The sequence below is a fragment of the Manis pentadactyla genome, chromosome 5 (assembly GCF_030020395.1).
Source record: "Manis pentadactyla isolate mManPen7 chromosome 5, mManPen7.hap1, whole genome shotgun sequence".
In the NCBI taxonomy this organism is placed as follows: domain Eukaryota; kingdom Metazoa; phylum Chordata; class Mammalia; order Pholidota; family Manidae; genus Manis; species Manis pentadactyla.
The window spans coordinates 164,690,404-164,708,969 of NC_080023.1; the positions used below are offsets into that span (position 1 = coordinate 164,690,404).

General features: G+C 47.6%; 2 protein-coding genes across 2 annotated transcripts; one reads left to right on the forward strand and one right to left on the reverse strand.

Annotated features, from left to right (window-relative positions):
* Window positions 1–1,543: 1,543 nt before the first annotated feature.
* LOC118920774 (colostrum trypsin inhibitor-like) lies at window positions 1,544–3,261 on the reverse strand. Its single transcript, XM_036902155.2, has 4 exons — window positions 2,946–3,261; window positions 2,696–2,829; window positions 2,146–2,360; window positions 1,544–1,728 (listed from the first exon to the last, which is right to left on the reverse strand). Exons 2-4 carry the CDS (start codon window positions 2,769–2,771, stop codon window positions 1,681–1,683), a joined length of 339 nt encoding a protein of 112 aa, XP_036758050.2. The 5' UTR covers window positions 2,772–2,829; window positions 2,946–3,261; the 3' UTR covers window positions 1,544–1,680.
* Window positions 3,262–8,260: 4,999 nt separating this feature from the next.
* LOC118920776 (serum basic protease inhibitor-like) lies at window positions 8,261–16,562 on the forward strand. Its single transcript, XM_036902156.2, has 3 exons — window positions 8,261–8,403; window positions 15,299–15,485; window positions 15,843–16,562. Exons 1-3 carry the CDS (start codon window positions 8,310–8,312, stop codon window positions 15,859–15,861), a joined length of 300 nt encoding a protein of 99 aa, XP_036758051.1. The 5' UTR covers window positions 8,261–8,309; the 3' UTR covers window positions 15,862–16,562.
* The last annotated feature ends 2,004 nt before the right edge of the window (window positions 16,563–18,566 follow it).

The window sequence follows — 18,566 nt, forward strand, 5'->3', positions numbered from 1 at the left end:
TCAACACACATGGAAAACACATGGGAGTCAGTGCTGTGCTGCAGTGAACCCACAGAAGTGCTCATTCATTTTTCTGGGAGAGAAGAAAAAGACCGTTAGTTACAATTTCGCTCCAAGCAGGTGCTTAGTTCTTGTCCCATCTCTTAAATTGACCTGAGCTACTGGCTAAACTCTTACCGTGTGTGTTTGTGCATATGTGTATTTTTTTACTTCAAATATTTTTATTAGTCATATTTTAATAATGGTACAAGTTTCAGTGCATAAAAACTATTTCAAAGTCGAAAGTCAAAGCTATCCTCAGTCTTCCAGAGCTCAATCTGGGTAGAAGTTAACATGAAAGGGAGTGGGGAAATAAAGGCAAAACATGCCCTTTCTCTCAAATATGAATCTATGTATTCATGTCTCTCTAGTTCATGCAGTCCCAAGGCTTGCATAAAGCCCAAAGTCTGCATTCCATTCAACTTTGGGTCCCCACCTCAAGCCTCGGGAGGGCTGGCTGCGCGGCATGTTCTTCCTCAGATGAGTTCACATGGTCTAGATTGGCTCCTGGCCAGCTGGAGGGGACGTCAGGACACCTGAAAGGTATGGGGGTTTGAAGGGAACACCAAGGACACCACCAAGGACAGGGGTCTGGCTGGGAGCCCCGGGTTCTGGCTTCTAGTGTTGCTGTTTGATTTGGGGCAGCAGTTTCCTCCTCAGCAAAGGTAAGTGATTGGACTAAACGAAGGCCAAGAGGAAAGGTTCATCGGGGGAGGTGGCCATGGTGGTCACCCCATCTGGCATTCAAAAAATTACATAGCAACAGAGTTTTATTCAGTCTTAAAAAGGAAGAAAATTCTGACACAGGCTACAGCATGGATGAACCCTGAGGACATTATGTTGAGTGAAGGAGCCAGTCACAAGGGGATAAATACTGCAGGATCCCAGTTACATGAGGTGCCTGGAGGGGTCAGACTCGGAGACAGAAATTCAGGTGGTGGTGGCTCGGCCCGAGGGGGGAATGGGGAGTTAGTGTTAATGGAGGTGGTCATGGTAGCATAACAACATGAGCATTCTTAATGCCACTAAATTGTACATTTAGAAATGGTTAAAATGGTAAGCATTATGTTGTATATATTTTACCACAGTCAAAAAAATACGTAAAGTCCTCATTTTTCCAGGATCCTTCTGGGTGGGGAAGAAGGGAGTCTGCCCAGGCTGACCAAGATTCCCTGCATTCCCACCCCACTGCACACTCCTGTCGAACATGGCTACCGCTGGAAGGAAGTGGCTCCCAGCTCATGATGGGGCCCCAGGCAGGACAGAGCAAGCCAGGAACTGGGGACGGGTATGCAAGCTTTCCAAGTCTCCTCCATTCAGACGGCCTTCCACACATACCCCCTGGTGATAGGGGAACTTGCGTCCTGGGGACACTGAGAGCCTAGGAGAAGGCAGGGGTGGGGTCATGCAGGGTTTGGTCACCCTTGATGGCCGAGGTGGCTGCGAGCAATTTCTGAGGACAGGCCCTGGACCCTTGCAGGACAGCTTCAGGCCACAACAACTTTACATGCTTTATTGACAGACGCTTGGGGGTTACAGGAAGGGCTCAGAACAGGGCCTGGGCACAGGCATGGAGGCAGCTTTCGGCCAAGGCCTAGGGTGTGCAGGCAGCGCCGTCAGCTGCCGTTGACCTTGGTCTCTTCAGTGTAGTTGACGGTCAGCTCCCTTCTTGGCCGGCGTATCAGTGACCTAGAGGCAGAGCCGTCAAGCTGGACTCCTTACGCAACCCCTTCAGCATCCACCAGGGGCCTGTCTCCTCCTCCCACCATGACCGCTGCTGCCATCACGGTGGTCATCGTCTCTGTCAGTGCGTCTCCCGCTGTGAAGGTCACGTGGCTACCCCCCTCCCCCGCCCCCGTCAGCACCGCTACACATTTAAGGCCCTGTTACAACAACCAGTATTACCTTGATCTTTACTGCTCACCACCCGCCACAGCCTCTGCACCTCCGCCCCCATCATGGCCGCCCCTTGGTGACACAGGGGGCCCCTGTCATTCCCTGCCCCCCGTACCCTCTGAGTCACCACCACCAGCCTCACCAACACTCCTTCACAGCCTGCATCCCATCACCTCCATTACTCTCCCTGTTTCCTTTCAGGGGACTCACCAGGGGCCTGCAGACCCTCACACAGAGCTCTGTGGTCTCGAAATTGTTGGCGTTGCCCTGACAACCACCGTAGATGAACTGCTCGCACTCATCCGAGGTAGCGTTGTAGAAGAAGCGGTGGAAGATGGCTTTGCAGATGCCCGTCTCTGGGGGAAGCTGGCACAGGGCGGGGGGGGTTCCAGACGGGCTCTGAGTGGCCTCTGGCTTGAGATTGGCTGCGGGGGTCAGGAACGCCACAGTCACCACCTGTGTGTCCTTTTTATGAACTGGCAAGTACTTTTCCCTGAGCACCTCTTCTACACCAAACACCCTGCTAGGTGTCTGTCATACTTTGCCTTATTTTAAAAAACCATATGGAGAGGGTATTACTGTCCCCACTTCACAAATGAAGAAACTGAGGCTCAGGGAGCTTTGGTAATTTCCCCCAAATCATAAAACCTGTAAGTTGAGGCCTGGAGTTTAAACCCAGATCCAACTTCCAATCTCCAAGTCTGACTCACTCTAAAACAAATGAGTCTCAGGGACCCTCATTCCCAGCCCCTCAGCTCACCTGAGGTCTTTTCAGAGCTGGCCATGCCCACCAGGCAGAGGGCAAAGCAGATGGCAGGGAGGCAGCTGGACTTCATGATGCCCGTAGTCACACGTTCTGGGCTGGGGCTGGGAGGCAGGACCTCCTGCCTGCAGCTGAAGGAGAAGGGGCTGTATTCCCCTGGCTCGAGGGAAGTCTCTTGCTTTTCATTACCTGAAAGAGGAAGCACCCTGGGCAAGGGGTGTGATCCCAGAGGAACTGGACTCCTTACCTGGAGGCAGTGTCACCTGCCTTGGAGGGGGATCTTGGGAGCTATTGAGCAAGTCCCCTAAGTCAGTGCTCCTGTGGTAACTGGAATGCCCATCTCCAGCCTCATCTCCTTTGTCCCTGTGACCTTGCACTGATAAGTGATCCACTGGGCCTCAGTTTCCCTACTGTAAAACAAGTGGGCTGATCAACATGGTCCCTAAAGACCCAGCACAGCCATTGTCCATTCTGTTATTATTGGTTCCCATCCAGAGCCTCCCAGCAAGTTGTCTCAACATCCCAGGAGAGAAAACAGCTCTTTGTTCATAGGTTTATTTACTTAATTCTGCAATAATGAGTTTATTGTTTTATATAAATTATCATACTTATTTTTAAAAGATCAGGCTATACTGAACAGTGCACACAAGAACCTAAATCTCTCCCCAAATTCTACCATAGTGCTGTGCCTCAGAAATAAAAGACAAGCCACAAATAGAATTTTAAATTTTTTAGTAGCTGCATTTAAAAAGTAAAGAGGTAAACCTAGCTTCAATAATAGTTTATTAACTCAATATATCCAAAATATTATACAACATATGATTAACATGTATAAAAACATTAATGCAGTATTTTACTTTTCTTTGTACTAAGTCTTTGAAATCTGGTGTTCCTCTGAAATCAGACTAGTTCATGTGCTCAGTAGCCACATGTGGCTCCTGGTTACCATATCAGACAGTGAATTTCTACCACATAAAGAAGCTATCAGTAACTCTGGTCAAGTTCCTAAACATTGTGTTAAGTAAATAAACAAAAATAATTCTACAAAAACAAAAGCTTACAGGTATTCTTTTCACTGAATTTTTACAGATTGCCTTTATACTCAAAGGACAATTTGATGGTGTAAAAGGTAGATAAAGTTTGGCATCTCTGCTTCCATATTGTATTTGTCTCCTTTGCTGCTTTACCTTTGGGTCAAAAGAACAAAAAAGGGGCTTCCTCTCAGCCCTGCAAACTTGCACGTAGACTTGTTAACCATCAAAAGGAATTTTTCCTGCAGTTTGAGATATCTGCAAATGACCCCTTATCCAAAGCTTGCCTCCTACTAGGAGATAGGAAAATATGTATGAAAATAATGATTGCCCTGTCAAAGACTTACAGGTGCATCATGACCAGAGCTATGTCCGTGCGAGTCAACTAACCAAGGACAGGGTTTCTCAGCTCTCCGTGGACCCTCGCTGGTACCCAGATGTCCACAGCCTTCAGCCCTGATGTCCCACAGCCTTCAGCCCTGATGTCCACAGCCTTCAGCCACTCCCTAAATAGCTCTCCCTTCCCTGAACACAAAAGAAGCTTGAAATCAACCTGAGTTAAGATGGTTCTTTAGGACGTTAGTCCACCATCTTCTCAGTCCACTGGCTTTCTGAATAGTCATTTTCCTTGCTCCAGCCCCTTATCTCTCAACTTACTGGCATGTTGTGTAGCAAGTGGTCTGAGCTTGGACTTGGTAACAATGGGGGGAAATCCTGGGTCATACCATCTTTTTCCAGAACAGTTGCGGACCTAGATCCACCTAATTCTGCTGTGAAGTGTTGCCTCAGACTGGCCTGAATGTTGTTCTCCCTTAGAAGGTAGTTTTTTCCTACTTGAATGAATACAGCCTTGAGATTCAGTGACTTAACAAAAATATTTTGGAATTATTCTGCATTTCTTTTTTTTTTTTTTAACCATAACATGGAGTGCTTTTCCATTATACAGATTTTTTGGAAGGGGAAATTTTTTTGTATTGTGTGTTTGAATAAATTTTCTGTTCCAGTTGTTGAAGTTTTCTGTTTGAGAGACATGTTATGTTATTTTCACTTGTCCTCTACTAGTTGTTAAAAGCATGGCCACTGGAGACAGACAATTTATTAATTCCAGCGTTGCCATTTGCTACCTGTGTGACCTCAGACAAGTTATTTAACTTACAGGGACTATAGTTTCTGTTTGGAGGTAATGATGGAAACTACCTGTGTTTGAGTCCCCCAGATGCTCCTCAGGTTCAGTTCACTAAGAGGACTCACAGGACTCAGAAGTTGTGAATGTAAGTGTACAAATGGACACAGAGTAAGATCAACAGAGGGGGAAAAGCATATGGGGTGAAGCCCAGGGGAAACGAGGCAGGTTCCCAAATGCCTCCTCCTTGTCAGGTCTCAGAGACGGGCTTAATTCCCCAGCCCGAGACAGCAAAGCTCGCTTGAGTTTTTGCTGTGGTCAGTCACGCAGGCACATGACTGACTTGTCCTCGCAGGGGGATCTTGGATGTAGGTGGTGGATGCTCTAACAACTTTATAGTGCTTGACACCTGCCCACCAATCTTGTGGCTTTGGCTTCTGGGATTCCTAGTCACAACTGATCTGTTATTTCCTTCACGAAGAGATTTCTTATACTGGCAGACACCCTTATGACTTGTGCCTACTTAGAATTTGATGTGTCAAAACAGTTGGAATTTCTGTCTTAATTTATTTCCCCAAGTCCCCCAGTGGACGGGGCTGTGGCCTCACCTCAACGCTTTGTGAGTCCCCCTAACGGCTCCTGATATAACTGTCCTGTAACTTTTCCGGGATCCTAGAGCCTTTCTGGGATCAATATGTGCATACATATATATGTATATAAATATATTAAGAATATACATATTTTAATAAAGTTTAATTGGATCAGAGAGCTGCATGCAAGGGAGCAGAGCTCAAATACGAGAGTGACTTAATCTATGGCCTTTGGAACTGTGACCTCAGAGTGTTCAGTGGGCGCTTCACCTGTTTCTCGTGGTCCAACAGGCTCTTAGCAGTCAGCTTCGGATCCCATTCTCGTTACCAAAAACTGTTTTAAAAATGATTAAAGAAGGCAATTTAGGTGAGACACAGTAACTTTAACTCTTCACAAAGTGGGCAGTCTCTGTTCCCAAGGGTCCAGAGAGCTGCAAAGTGGGACAGAAAGCAGGGAGCTTTTATAGGATAAAGAATAAAGAACAAGGAAGAGAAAATGAGTCTGGAGCAGGGGATGAGTGGAGAGCCCAGAGCCGGCCTGGTGTCCGGGGCTTGCTGGCTGGGTGTGCTGTGTTTCTGCTCAGACAGAGCACTTAGAAGGACAGGCGGGTTAGGTTTCAGCTTGTTGACCTGGCCCCCAGGCAGGAGCGGGGGGCCAACGGCAGGTTGCCCCAGAATGTGCTGCTTTGGCATATGGGCTAATTGAACTAAAGGCAAGCAAGACCCTGCGACTCTAGAGAAAGTTCTGCCCTCCCCTTAACTACTTAGGAGTATCTAAGTTGGGATCTTTCCCAGAGTAAGAGTTACTACCAGAGATAAATTTTATCTGAGTGGCTATCTGTATGGCCAGGCAAACATCTAATTACCAAACACCTGCTCTTCTTGTTGCTCTGTGAACTGCCCTCCTCCCCTTTAAAGCCCCAGGCCCCGACCCAGCCCTTAGCTCAGGATGGCAGAGATACCCTGTTGTATGTATGTTTCTGTCTTTGACCCTCTTGCCTTTGTGGGGTTCTCATACCTACAAAATTAAATTTGATTTTCTCCTGTTAATCTGTCTCATGTTGATTTAATTCTTAGACCAGCCAGAAGAAACTTTGAAGAGTAGAGGAAAATTTTCCTTCTCATCAGCTCCATTTGGGGCCTGGAAATTTATTTCAACACAGTCAGATGCAAATTTTCCTACTGGGAGTCTGGTGTGACAATGACAATCATAATAGAAACCCTGATGGAACATCGACTTCCCAGGTGCACAGAGCTGAGCATTCCACATTCATCAGTCTCAGATAACCTCACAAGGACCCTAAGACATGGGGGTTGATTTCATAAACAGCCCCATTCTACCGATAAGAGCGCCGAGGCCCAGAAACAGCAAGTCATTTGCCAAACCCAGGTCCTCCTGACTGTGAAAAAGGCCGCCTTAAGCACCGTGGTGTTCTGCACTCCCAGTTGAGTCAGTCTCCAGTAAGATGTAGGAATTCATGTGCTTCCTCTCCCAAGGGTATCTGTGATTGTTAGTGGTCCTGGCAATTCAACGCCAACAGAGCAGGGGGGTCTTTCTGTATTTGCTGCGTGTGGGCAACACCGTAATACCAGGCATCACCAGCTCTGCACACAGATCAGGGTGTTGCAAGTACGCTGAAATCTAAATCGCTTCATCTTCTGAGTTGGGTGGGGTGAAGAGATCCATTCATTTTTGTAAAAGTCAAGTGACTTGTACTGGCTGCCTCCTAGAAATTGTGACCATTCCAAAGAAGTAAGGTAAAGGTAGAGGCTCAGGGGAGAGCAGATGAGTGGGAGAGAATTCCCAGGGTCTCTGAGACTCACTTCCTGGTCTCCTCTCCTCTGCCACTTCCCCAGGGTGGGTGGTGGTGGAGAGGAAAAATTTTCCTCTACCCTTCAAGGTTCTTCTGGCTAATCTAAGAATAAAATTGACATAAGACGGATTCATGGGAGAAAAAAACTTAAGTTTAATTCTGTGTGCCCAGAGGCCCAAGAACGAAACTGAGGCCCACAGAAACCGCCGAGGCCGGCAATTTTCACACACTTCAGCCACAGAGACAACCAATCTGCGAGGAACTGACAGGACAAAGAAAAAACTCATGTTTGGGACCTTCCACTAGGAAGGAATTCTAAACAGCATTCGAACTAGGAGAGTAAGTTAGTAAAAGGTAACAAGATTTGTTTATGCATCCTTTCGGCTCTGAATTCCCCCTTTGGTGGTAAGGATGTCTCTGTACCTCCTAGGATAGAGAAGGTACTTTTCACATGGGAGATTCATTTCCTGATTTCAGGGGGTACAGAGGAGGGTCAGAGTGTTCATCCTACACTGGTTGCTTCCAGTCCCTTTAATTCAAAGTCATTAATATGCCATGTAGCACATCTTGGGGTGGCCTGCCATGGGCCCCTACAGTGGGAAGGGCAGCTTTTCTCTTTGTCCACTCCCTTTCTCACTCCTGGTGGGGTTTCCTCCAGGCTTGCTACTCAAAATGTGATAGGGCCACACCGAGGACCATTTTCTTCAAGAGGAAACAGGCTGGGGCCTGTACCAATAAGCCTGTTAGAAATGCAGTTTCTCAGGCCCCACCCCAGACCTGCTAAGTCTGAATCTGCATTTCAACAAGATCTTTAGGGAATTCATAGGCATAATAATATCTGAATCTGGAAGAGGTCCCTCATTATTACTGAGGAATTTTGCGCCTGAGGCAGAAGCAGAAAGTCAGGGGAGGTAGGGAGGTTCTGGAGTGACCCCAGCCTGACCCCAGCCCCTCCTCACCCCTCCCCAACACCTGTTCCCACCCCTCATCTGGGATATGAAAAGCCCTGCCAGTGCCCGGCTCTCCTCAGAGCCTGTCCTCAAGACCAGGAAGATGAGCCACCTCTGCTTCTCGGCGGGCCTGCTGGTCCTCCTGGGCATCCTGGCGGCCGGCACCCAGGGGCAGATGACCAGCAGCCTTCCCCGGGGTAAGTCCTGGCTCACCAGGCCTCTGCAGGTAGGGGCTGGAAGAGTCAAACCTCTCTCTCTTTCTCTGGGGCCATTAGGAAAGTTTAACTCCAGAAACTTTCCATGACTCTAGAAAGTAAACACTTACGGTTTCACTTTGAAGACATTATCTTGCCTCACGCTCACCAGACAGGTCTACCGACCTGGACCCTGTCTCTAGGACTGATTCCTGGTCTCTACCTCTTCCCTAAACCTCTCCACAGTGTAAAAAGATAAACATTGGCTCCTGGCCCAGGCCTTCTAGAACTCTTAGAATATACTGTCTTCTGTATGCTAATGAGATGACTCCAGGCAGGGCCCCTTGGCAGCTTCTGGAAGGTCTCTACCCTCAACCCCTCCAGCACCACCTCTGGGGAGGAGGGAGGGCACTGAGACAGAGGTCAAGTATCAACGGCCAGTGATGGCCATTCCTGCCTGCCTCATGACAACTCAGTAAAAAGTCCTAAACCTCAGGGATTCGGAGAATTTCCAGGTCGGTGGACACAAAGAGGTGCTATGAGGGTGATGTGCCCGGGGAGGGAATGGATGCTCTGAGTTCCCCATCCCCCCCTGGCCCTACCCTGCCCTCCACTTGGCTGTGCCTGCCTGGCATCCTTCATAATCACCTGGTAACTCTAAGTGCTCTCCTGAATTCTGAGTTGTTCTAGTCACTTCTTGAACCTGGGGGTAGGGAGTCAAGGGTTCCTCAGGTTTCTAGCCTGTTGGTCAGAAGAATGGTGATCCCAGGGACTGTAACTGACATCTCAAGTGGGGCTGTCTTGTGGGACTGAGCCCTTAACTTGTGGGGTCTGCACTGATTCCAGGATTCAGTGTCACAGGTGAACCGATTTGGAGGACAGCCAGTTGGCATTGAGACTAGGTGGGTGTTGGGAGAGACTCCACATATTCAGGGTAAGCCTCAGGCACAGGGGAGGAGTGAGTGTGGAGTGCTGCCCCCAGAAGCCCTAGCCAGTTACCTGCATTTTAAGCATGTCCTGCAGAAGTCAGGCCCTTCACCAAATGGGTTGTGATGTAATAATAGTGTCTTGCTCTGATCTTACTGCTTACTGTGTGCTCTTGGGCACGTAGGTCACTTACCTACGTAAGTTTCCTCACCTGTGAGGGGACACCAGCCACACAGCTTCTTTGAGAGGATTGCTAACTGTGAACAGAAAGAGTTTAATCACATGTTATGGCCCATGATGTCCACTTGCCACTGAGGTGTCTGAATCTGGAAGACGTCCCCCAAGAAAAAATATGCAGGTGTCAAACAATGATATATTTCTCCATTATTAAAATAAATCAGGAAGGCCTGGAACAGCTAAGCAGAGCATCCATCCTGCCTGAGACAACTTCAGGCCGAGAGTAAGAACTGAACACCCCTGTGAGCTCGCTCACGGTCACCACTGAGCTTCTCCAGGCTGTTAGACTATTAGCAATAACTCAATAATTAGTAATAACCCTTCTGCCTGACCCCATGCCTGACAATCATTATCCTCTCAGGACACAGAATGTTGGAGCTAAATTCCTAATTATACAGAGGTGTCCCATCATCAAATAGACATTCCACTAACAGGAATTTAATTATACTCATTGTATTCAATGACTGTGCACCTGTGTGAGCAGGAGATGCGAGATTAATTCATTTGACAAATATTAAATATTTACCAAGTATCTACAAGGCATTGTTCTGGGTGTGGGGCCACAGCTGTCAACAAGCCACAGCAAAAGACCCCACCCTCAAGGAGTGGGGCCAACAATAGAGAAAGAGGGAAAGAACATGCCGTGTCGTGACACGTGTTTTGAAAATAGGGAGTGATGGGCATAAAGGAGGCTGAGTCCTCTGTACAGACTGGGCAGGGAAGCCTTTGACAAGGAGATGTTTGAGCAGAGCCTGCAGAAAATGAGAGTGCCAGGTGGGACCGGCTGGGGCAGAGCAGGGCAGGAAGCTGACTGAGCAGGAAGAACTTGGCCTGGTGTGTTTGAGCTGCAGAAGCGGACAGGGTGGCTGGAGCTGAGTGGGCGGTGGAGGAGTGGAAGGTGATGAGGCCAGAGAGGCCGTGGAGGCAGGCTGTGCAGAGCCTCGCGGGACTTTATAAGAACTCAGACTTGGGCTCTGAGGGAGAGATGCAGTCACTGAGTTTTGGGGCACAGGACCAGTGTGATATGACTCTAGTTGAAACAGGATCCCTGTGGCTGCAGTGTGGAGAGTGGCCTGTAGGGGGCTGAGAGCAGAGACAGAGGGACCGGTGAGCAGGCTACTGCAATCGTCCAGGTGAACCATGATGGAGTGTGTGCCCATGGGTTCCCTCCTGTCTGTCTGTCTGTCTGTCTATCTATATCTATCATCTATCTATATCTATCTGTCTATCTATCTGTCTATCTATCTATCTATCATCTATCAGTTCTCTTAAATAAAATGAATGCCTTTCTCTGTAAAGGATCATTCCATTCCTTAAGTATATAATTAAACATCTTCGCTGTCTTCTGATACATAAATGCAGTAATGTGTGTTCACTATAGAAAACTTGGAAAATAAAGAAATGCATAAAAAAGAATATAAAGGTTTTCAAATCATACAACCCAAAGATTACACATACATCATCCTGCTTTGAGGTCTTAATCCACATAAAATAATTGATGAGCTCATGAAAGCGTGAATAGGGAACAGTAGCTTCCCTGGGCAGAGCTACCAAGCAGGTGAGGTTGTCCTTCGGAGCCACAGCCTTCCTTTTCCCGACCACTTCTGCTCTGTAATGCCTACCCTGCCCTCCTCAGGGCCCTGGGGTCACCTTCATCTAGGTCCCTATCAAGTCTGCTCTCAGGAAAATACCCAACACATCCAGCCAGGTACCTACCAGACACCCCGAGAGGGGACTGTGCTTCACTCAGCAGCCAGGCTGGGACTAGGGCAAGGTGAGTAAGGTGCTCACCTCTGACACAGAGCATAAGGCGGAGGAAACAGTTTAATGATCCAGGTAAATCATATTTGAATGCAATGGTTTTTAAAAATCAAAATTAATGCAAAAAGTCCATTGTGAACAAAATATTAACATTTTAAATCAAGACAGGATGCTACTCTGTATTGGCTTGACCCCGCCTCACCCCAATTCTGACCCTGCTCAGCTGAAACCCAACAGCTTGACATTCAGATCTGAATGTGACTCATTCCAGATGTCAAGTTCAAATGTTATCATCTCTCAGAATATGATATCCAGTTTCAAAAAAGAACATCTTTTAGAGAATGGTGATTCCTTATATGCAGGAAGGCAACTCCCAAATCAGTGCAGTTTTTCCCCTGAGAGCTTTCTCTCTACTTTCTGGACTGCTATATGCTTTCGGCCTGTATATCACAGGATTTTTGTCCTCCCAGTATACTTGATAGGATATTGAAGGGGTTAAGAAGTCTGTGGCTGAATAAACACATTGCAGGAGTCAGAGACTTTGAAGTTATCATCTTAAGTATTCATAAAGATATTTTACATTTTTGACAACTTGAGCCTAGAATATATAATGATCATTCTTCTTGTTCTTGGATAATAAAATCTGTGTTTTTGATATATTATAGCCCTTAAAACAATACCATTTACTAATCTGGTGCTCTGAAAAGAAGCATTTATTTGTCCTAATGTTGGAAAATCTGGCAGTACTGGTTTTCAACACGGCCAGTCATGGGGGACATGTCTACTGTACTTTGATGGCAGGGGAGGCTCAGGGACTCTCCATGGGCAATTTTGTCCATAGGTTACTTACAGCTTGAATACCAACCTGGAACATTAAATTAGATTTCAAGGGTGCATCTAACAATGACCCTAATAACTAACATTTATTGCATTTTGATTATTGAGACTTACTTATTGGATGTCACCTCTAATCCTTTCAACAAGTCCCTGAGGTTCGGATTGTTGTGCTTTTTGCACTGATAAGTCTGCTGCGGCTCAGCATGGATAAGTGTCTCACCTCAGATCACACAGCCAGTGAGTGGCACTGCTTAAGACCTTAAAGAACATGATGTCCAGGGGTTTGCACAAGATGCTTCTTGAGCGTTGGGGTAGGAAGGAGTGGGAGAATTGGGGGTGTTGGGAGAGGACTGAGGATGGGGCTCTGGGCCCCACACCCCAGTTTCTGTTGGTAACATTTCACTTGAAAAAGGGATCTGCTGTTAAAAGGATTGACATCCACATCCCCATAGCACACATTTTATTCTTTACAAAACCAGGATTTCACCAGATATAGTTCTTTTCTCTCTCCACAGTATACTGCAACCAGTTTCCAGTGTCAATATTCTTCTACCGTAGTATTTATTTGTTGTAAAACTTGTGGCATATTTTATTTTAAATACTTATTTTTTGAATTATAAAAGGCATGTGGTAATTCTATATGGAATAGTGGGAGGATGTAAAGATGTGTAAAGAAAGTTTTAAGACTCCGTCTCCCATGTTGGGGAGGAAAAATTTTCCTCTACACTTTGAAGATTCCTCTGTCAATTCTAAGAATTAAATCAACAGGAGACAGACTAACAGGAGAAAATCAAAGTTAATTTTGACAGATGGGAACCTGTATATTCCACAGTGCAGTAACTCCTTTCCCAGACCGGTTCCAGTGTGTGTGGGGCGGGGAGCAGGGTGTCCGAGAACTCAACTCAGCTCTGATGCTATTTACGCAGAGACAGCACCAGATTCCCCAGGTTAGGGGCTCCATCCTACAAGACTGCCCTCCACCCCCCACTCCAGATGCCAGTCACAAGCCCCAGGCAGTCCCCTGTGCTTCTGACCAACGGGCTACAGATTGGAGGCTCCCACAACCTTGCCCTTAGTTTTGATTAATTTGTTAGAGTGGCTCACGGAACTCAGGAAGCCACTTGCATTTACCAGTTTAATAAAGGATGTAAGTTAACAGCCAGATGAAGAGATGAGATATATAGGGCAAGGTCTCAAATAAAGAAGCTTCTATCCTCATAAAGTGTGGGGCCTGGCTCGGTGGCATGTAGAGGCGTTCTGGCTGCCCAAGTGTGGAAGCGCCCCCCAACAGAGAAGCAGGATGCAAGAGAGAGACGGGCCCTTCTCAGTGGGTTTTGTGAGGCTTCACTGCATAGACATGATTGATTAAATCACTGGCCATTGGCTGATTCAACCTCCAGCACCCCCGCCTTGGGTGGGGTCCAAAAGTCTCATTAACACCACACGACACCCACTTCACCTTGAAGGATCTGAAGTGTTTTCAGGAACTATGGATGAAGACCAAATATACCTGGGAAATATATGACTCATTATATCACAGAACCCCATACACGTGAGAGGTTCGAAGATAGAAATGTACAACAGGGTATCTGCCATCCTGAGCTAAGGGCTGGGTCGGGGCCAGGGGCTTCAAAGGGGAGGAGGGAGGTCACAGAGCAACAAGAAGAGCAGGTGTTTGGTAATTAGATGTTTGCCTGGCCATACAGATAGCCATTCAGATCAAAGTTATCTCTGGCCTATTCTGGGAAAGATCCCAACTTAGATACTTCTGGGTAGTTAAGGGGAGGCAAAAGTTCCTCTAGAGCTGTAGGGTCTTGATTGCCTTTCGTTCAAAATAATCCATATGCCAAAGTGGCACATTCTGGGGAGATTTGTTCTGATTTCCCTCACTGGTATGTGTTTGGTTTTTCCAACCCCATCACGCAGTCCTCCAATTCTCAGTGGATACTGACCGGGTGTCCTGCCATTTACCTCAGTTCTGACACCATCTGCCTGGAGATGAACTCCCACAGGTTAAAGACTCAGCCCCACAACACCGCAACCCCTCCTCAACTTCAGGCACCACTGGCAAGTCCAGACTGTCCAGCGTGCTTCTGACCAACTGGCTATAGATCAGAGGCTCCCACAACCCCCTCCTCAGGTTTGATTAATTTGCTGGCGAGTCTCAGAGAAATGTTTTACTTACTAGGTTACAGGTTGATTATAAAAGGATATCACTCAGGAGCCGCCAGATGGAGGAGCTTCCATGCCCTCTCCCCAATTGCCCTTCTCCCCAACCTCCACATGTTCACCAAATCCAAACCCTGTCCTTTGGGCTTCTATGGAAACCTCATCATATTGCCCTGATGACGAAACCTTTGGCCATTGGCAACTGAGCCCTTCTCAGCCCTTCTCAGCCCTTCTTGCCTCCCCAGAGCCAGGGATCTGGCTGGAGCAGCAGGGGACCCCTGGCAACCAGTCCCCCATCTATGGTTTCTAAGTGCTTTCCAAATGTTACCTCATTAATGTAACAAAAGACACCTTCATCACTCTCTCTCATCACTTAGGGAATTCCAAGGTTTTTAGGAGCTCAGTGCCTGGACTGAGAAGAAGACTAAATATAAATTTCTTGTTATAAGCCACAATATCATACCCACTCAATAGTGCATTATTCCTGTCCCTCTGGGGTCACCAAAGTTAACACACCTATGTTTTCTTTAGTGCCTTTCTCCACTATAGCATGATTCTTTAAAACTTTTCTTTTTTAATGGTGGAAACTTCCACAAATACACAAAAGTATAGAGAATAGTACAATAAGCCCCCAGGTACCCATCATCCTGCTTCAATACCCTTAGCATCTGGAGAACGCTGTTGATGTATGTCCTTTTCTTTTCTGGAGTTTTTTGAAGCTAATTTCACGCATCATGCCAATTAATCCATATATACTTCATTGAAGGATATTACTTTTTAACCTCATCACCATGTCATTGTCACACCTAATAAAATTAGTAACAGTGCCCCAGAAAGTAGGTCATCAGATGGAGATTTCACATCTCAGCCCCACCCTCTATTTGGTGACACGATCTGGTTGTGCACGTTGTACGTGCCGCCTGTGCTAACCAGTCTCCCACTGACCAAGCCCCCTTCATCTCTGCAGCCTCACCACCTGCCTTTTGCATGGAGCCACCCTACACCGGACCCTGCAGGGCCCTAAAGCAAAGGTGGTTCTTCAATGCCACCTCCAGGCTCTGTGAGACCTTCACCTATGGCGGCTGCAGAAAGAAGGAGAACAATTTCCCAGGGAAGGAGGAGTGCCTCAAAACCTGCCTCGGGAGGGGCCTCAAGTAAGGCTGTGCAGGGCCCACCCCTCACACCTGAGGCGCCTTCCCTCCTCGCTGCCTTCCGAGGAGCAAGTGGTAGCCGTGTCCTGTGAAACTGCACACGGACTGAGCACACCCTCCAGGGCCAGCCTGCAGGTCACTGCTAGAAGTGCCCTTTGACATTGTGTGAGCTGTCTCCGCCCTGTCCCTCTTCTCGGAGTGGGTCTGTAGTGCTCCCAAGCCCCCTGGGGAAGACCCTTCCCTTCTAGCCTGGGAGAACCATGGCTGTTCATTTATGGGACTGTCAGTGATCTATCAGGGAGTGGAGACCAGGGCAGGGGCTTCAGTGATGACAGCCCACAAGTTCTTTTCTCTTTGCAGAGAACCTGTGCTCTCCTGAGATGCTGAAGTCCAAGGAAGCTCTATACAGGATGCAGGGCCGGGCTGCACTGCCTTCTGAAAGAGTTCTTCCTCCCTCTCTGCTCCCTGCTCAGCCCTCCCCTCCCCAGCAGAGCCCTGCCTCTTTCCTCTTCCCTGGGCTCCAGTCCCCTGTCTGGGCTCTGCCTTGTGCAGTAGATTCCAAGCACCATGACAGCAAGAACCACACACCTTTGTTGTTTCTGTCGCTTTATCCCTGGCACTCAGTATAGCTCCCGGCACAAAGGAGACATCCATAAGGATCTGTGAAATCAATGAATCAATTCATGAGCACATCTTTCTACTGGAGTGACTCCAGAGTAGGAGGTTTGAAGCCGGGACTCAGCCTGACTCACCCGCACTGCATCCCCTTCACCCCCAACCCATCATCAGCAGGCTCTTTGGAGGTGACAGCAGTAGATTTTGGCATCCAGTTCTGTGTGTCACTGGTGGCAGGTGCATTTTCGCAGAAGCAGCCCCTTTCCCACACAGTGAGGTTGCATTTCCCCATGTATGCCTTCAAACTCTCTGGTCTTACATTTTCAATAAATTCATTTACTAATTAAACTAACCAGAGTGGATTTTGTTGCTGGCAGCCAAGAACTTAACTGATACAGTCCATCAAGATGGTGCTACTTCACATTCCTTTCCTGCCTTCATTCTGGGCCCTAGCCCATACAGGAAGCAAACCCCTGCACCTTTTAGTGGCCACCCCAAGTCATACAAACTCTGGGGTGACCCTTGGACATGACAGCTTCTGTTTTTCACTTTCTCCTGGGCTCTGGGGGAGACAGGAAAGAGCATGAGGCTCACCTGACCACTTGTCCAAGGAACCGCCTTCCCTTCCCTGAGGCCTTGTGTGGGGGGAAGTGGTCTTGCTGTTCGGGTTACAATCGCAGCTACTCACTTGTGAGTGCTTTCCATGTGCCAGGCTCTGTGCTTAGCATTTTACATGCCTTTTCATTTAATCATCTGAAGAATCCTGCCGGCGAGAAAAGTGAGGCTTGGAGATATCCCATAGCTGTGATGTTCGATTCCTGGGGCTGCAGCAACCAAGTACTACCAACAGGCTTAGGCATCAGATAGTTCTTCTCCCATAGTCTGGAGGCCCGAAGTCTGAGGTGAAGGTGTCAGCCCACCATGCTGCCTCTGAGACTGATCTGCTCCCAGCCTCTCTCCTAGCTCCTGGAAGTCCTTGGCCTGGGGCAGCATAGCTTCCAATCATCGCATGGAGTTCTCCTAGTTTCCCGTTTTTATAAGGACACCAGTCACACTGGAGTAGGGCCGTCTTAAAGATCTCATCTTAATTTGCTTACCTCTGTAAAAACCTCATTCCTAAATAAGTCAGGTCTCATTCTGGGGTGTTAGGAATCCAACATACCTTTTTTTTAGGAGGGAAGGCACGGACAAAATTGAGATCATAATAGCAGGTAAATGGCAGGCCCTGGGCCTACCCGACTCATGCAAAGCCTTTGTCCTGTGGAGGAAGGAAGATTGTGAAAGTTAAGGGCCCAGACTCTCCAGCTAGGCTGCAAGGGCCCGCCTGGGTCTGCCTTGACTTGATGTTCCTAAGGAGCAGAGAGCGAGTAACTTATCAGGTAAAGTGGGGGCAGGTGAGAAAAGGGAGGAACCGCAGCTGGTAAACATGGAGTCATCAAGCCCACTACTGCTTGGCGCTTCATCCCATGGGGCTTTGGGGAGGCGAGTAGAACACATTCCTTGCAGTTCTCCCCCGAAAGGTAAGGGTACTTACACACCAATTTCCTGTTATTCATTGGCTGGGGACTTCTGGCTTGCTCTGTGCACAGGCTTTCCTTGTGTGACTTCCAAGAAAGCCCCTGGGCAACGAGAAGCAGAGACCAGCAGTGGGAAGTCAGCCCGCAACACTGAGGGTGTAAGCTCCTGGGACACAGCTTCCGCCACACGCTTTACGTGACCTTGAACAAGCTATTTAACTTCTCTGGGCCTCTCTTCTCCCTGCATGGGGCAGTTCTGGGGATAAATGAATTAATCCATGCTGAGCCCTTAGACCAGAGAATCTGGCATGTAATTGGTGCAAATGAAACATTTGCTAGGATTACTGCTGACTAAATTACACTGTCTCTTACTGGAGAATGAGCAACTCAGACATCACTTAGCAACACTAATGCTGGGAGACATTTGGGAGACAATCTGATCCAACCTCCTTCTTTCGTTAGGGCCTGAGAAAGGGAAACCTTACCCCATGTCATCCAGTTACCAGACATGATCATTATAATAGACTAAATCCAGGCAACGTCCCTCGGTCTTTCATTGATCACTTGCATCCACATCATTCAAAGTTCTTGAGTGTGTAGCTCTCATATTTAGAATTGTTTATGATTACAGAAACACTGCTGCATTATGTATGAGTATCTAACAATATAAATTTTAATAAAGGGTAAGCTAGAAACAAACAAAAATTTCTAGATATTTTCTTCCTGTACCCCAGTGTACCCCACCAAGGAGACTCCTGGACCAGGACAGTCTTTACCCTCAAGAAGTTCCCCCCACCTGGTCGGGGAGGCAGAGGCATACAGCTTCATAAAGGCTGGGAGTGGGCACCAGGGTGGGGCCCTAACTCTCCCCTGAGGAGGTCAAGCCCAGTTTCCCAGAAGAGGCAATGTTTGAGCTGAGTTTTAAAGGGTGAGTTGGATTCTATCTGATAGG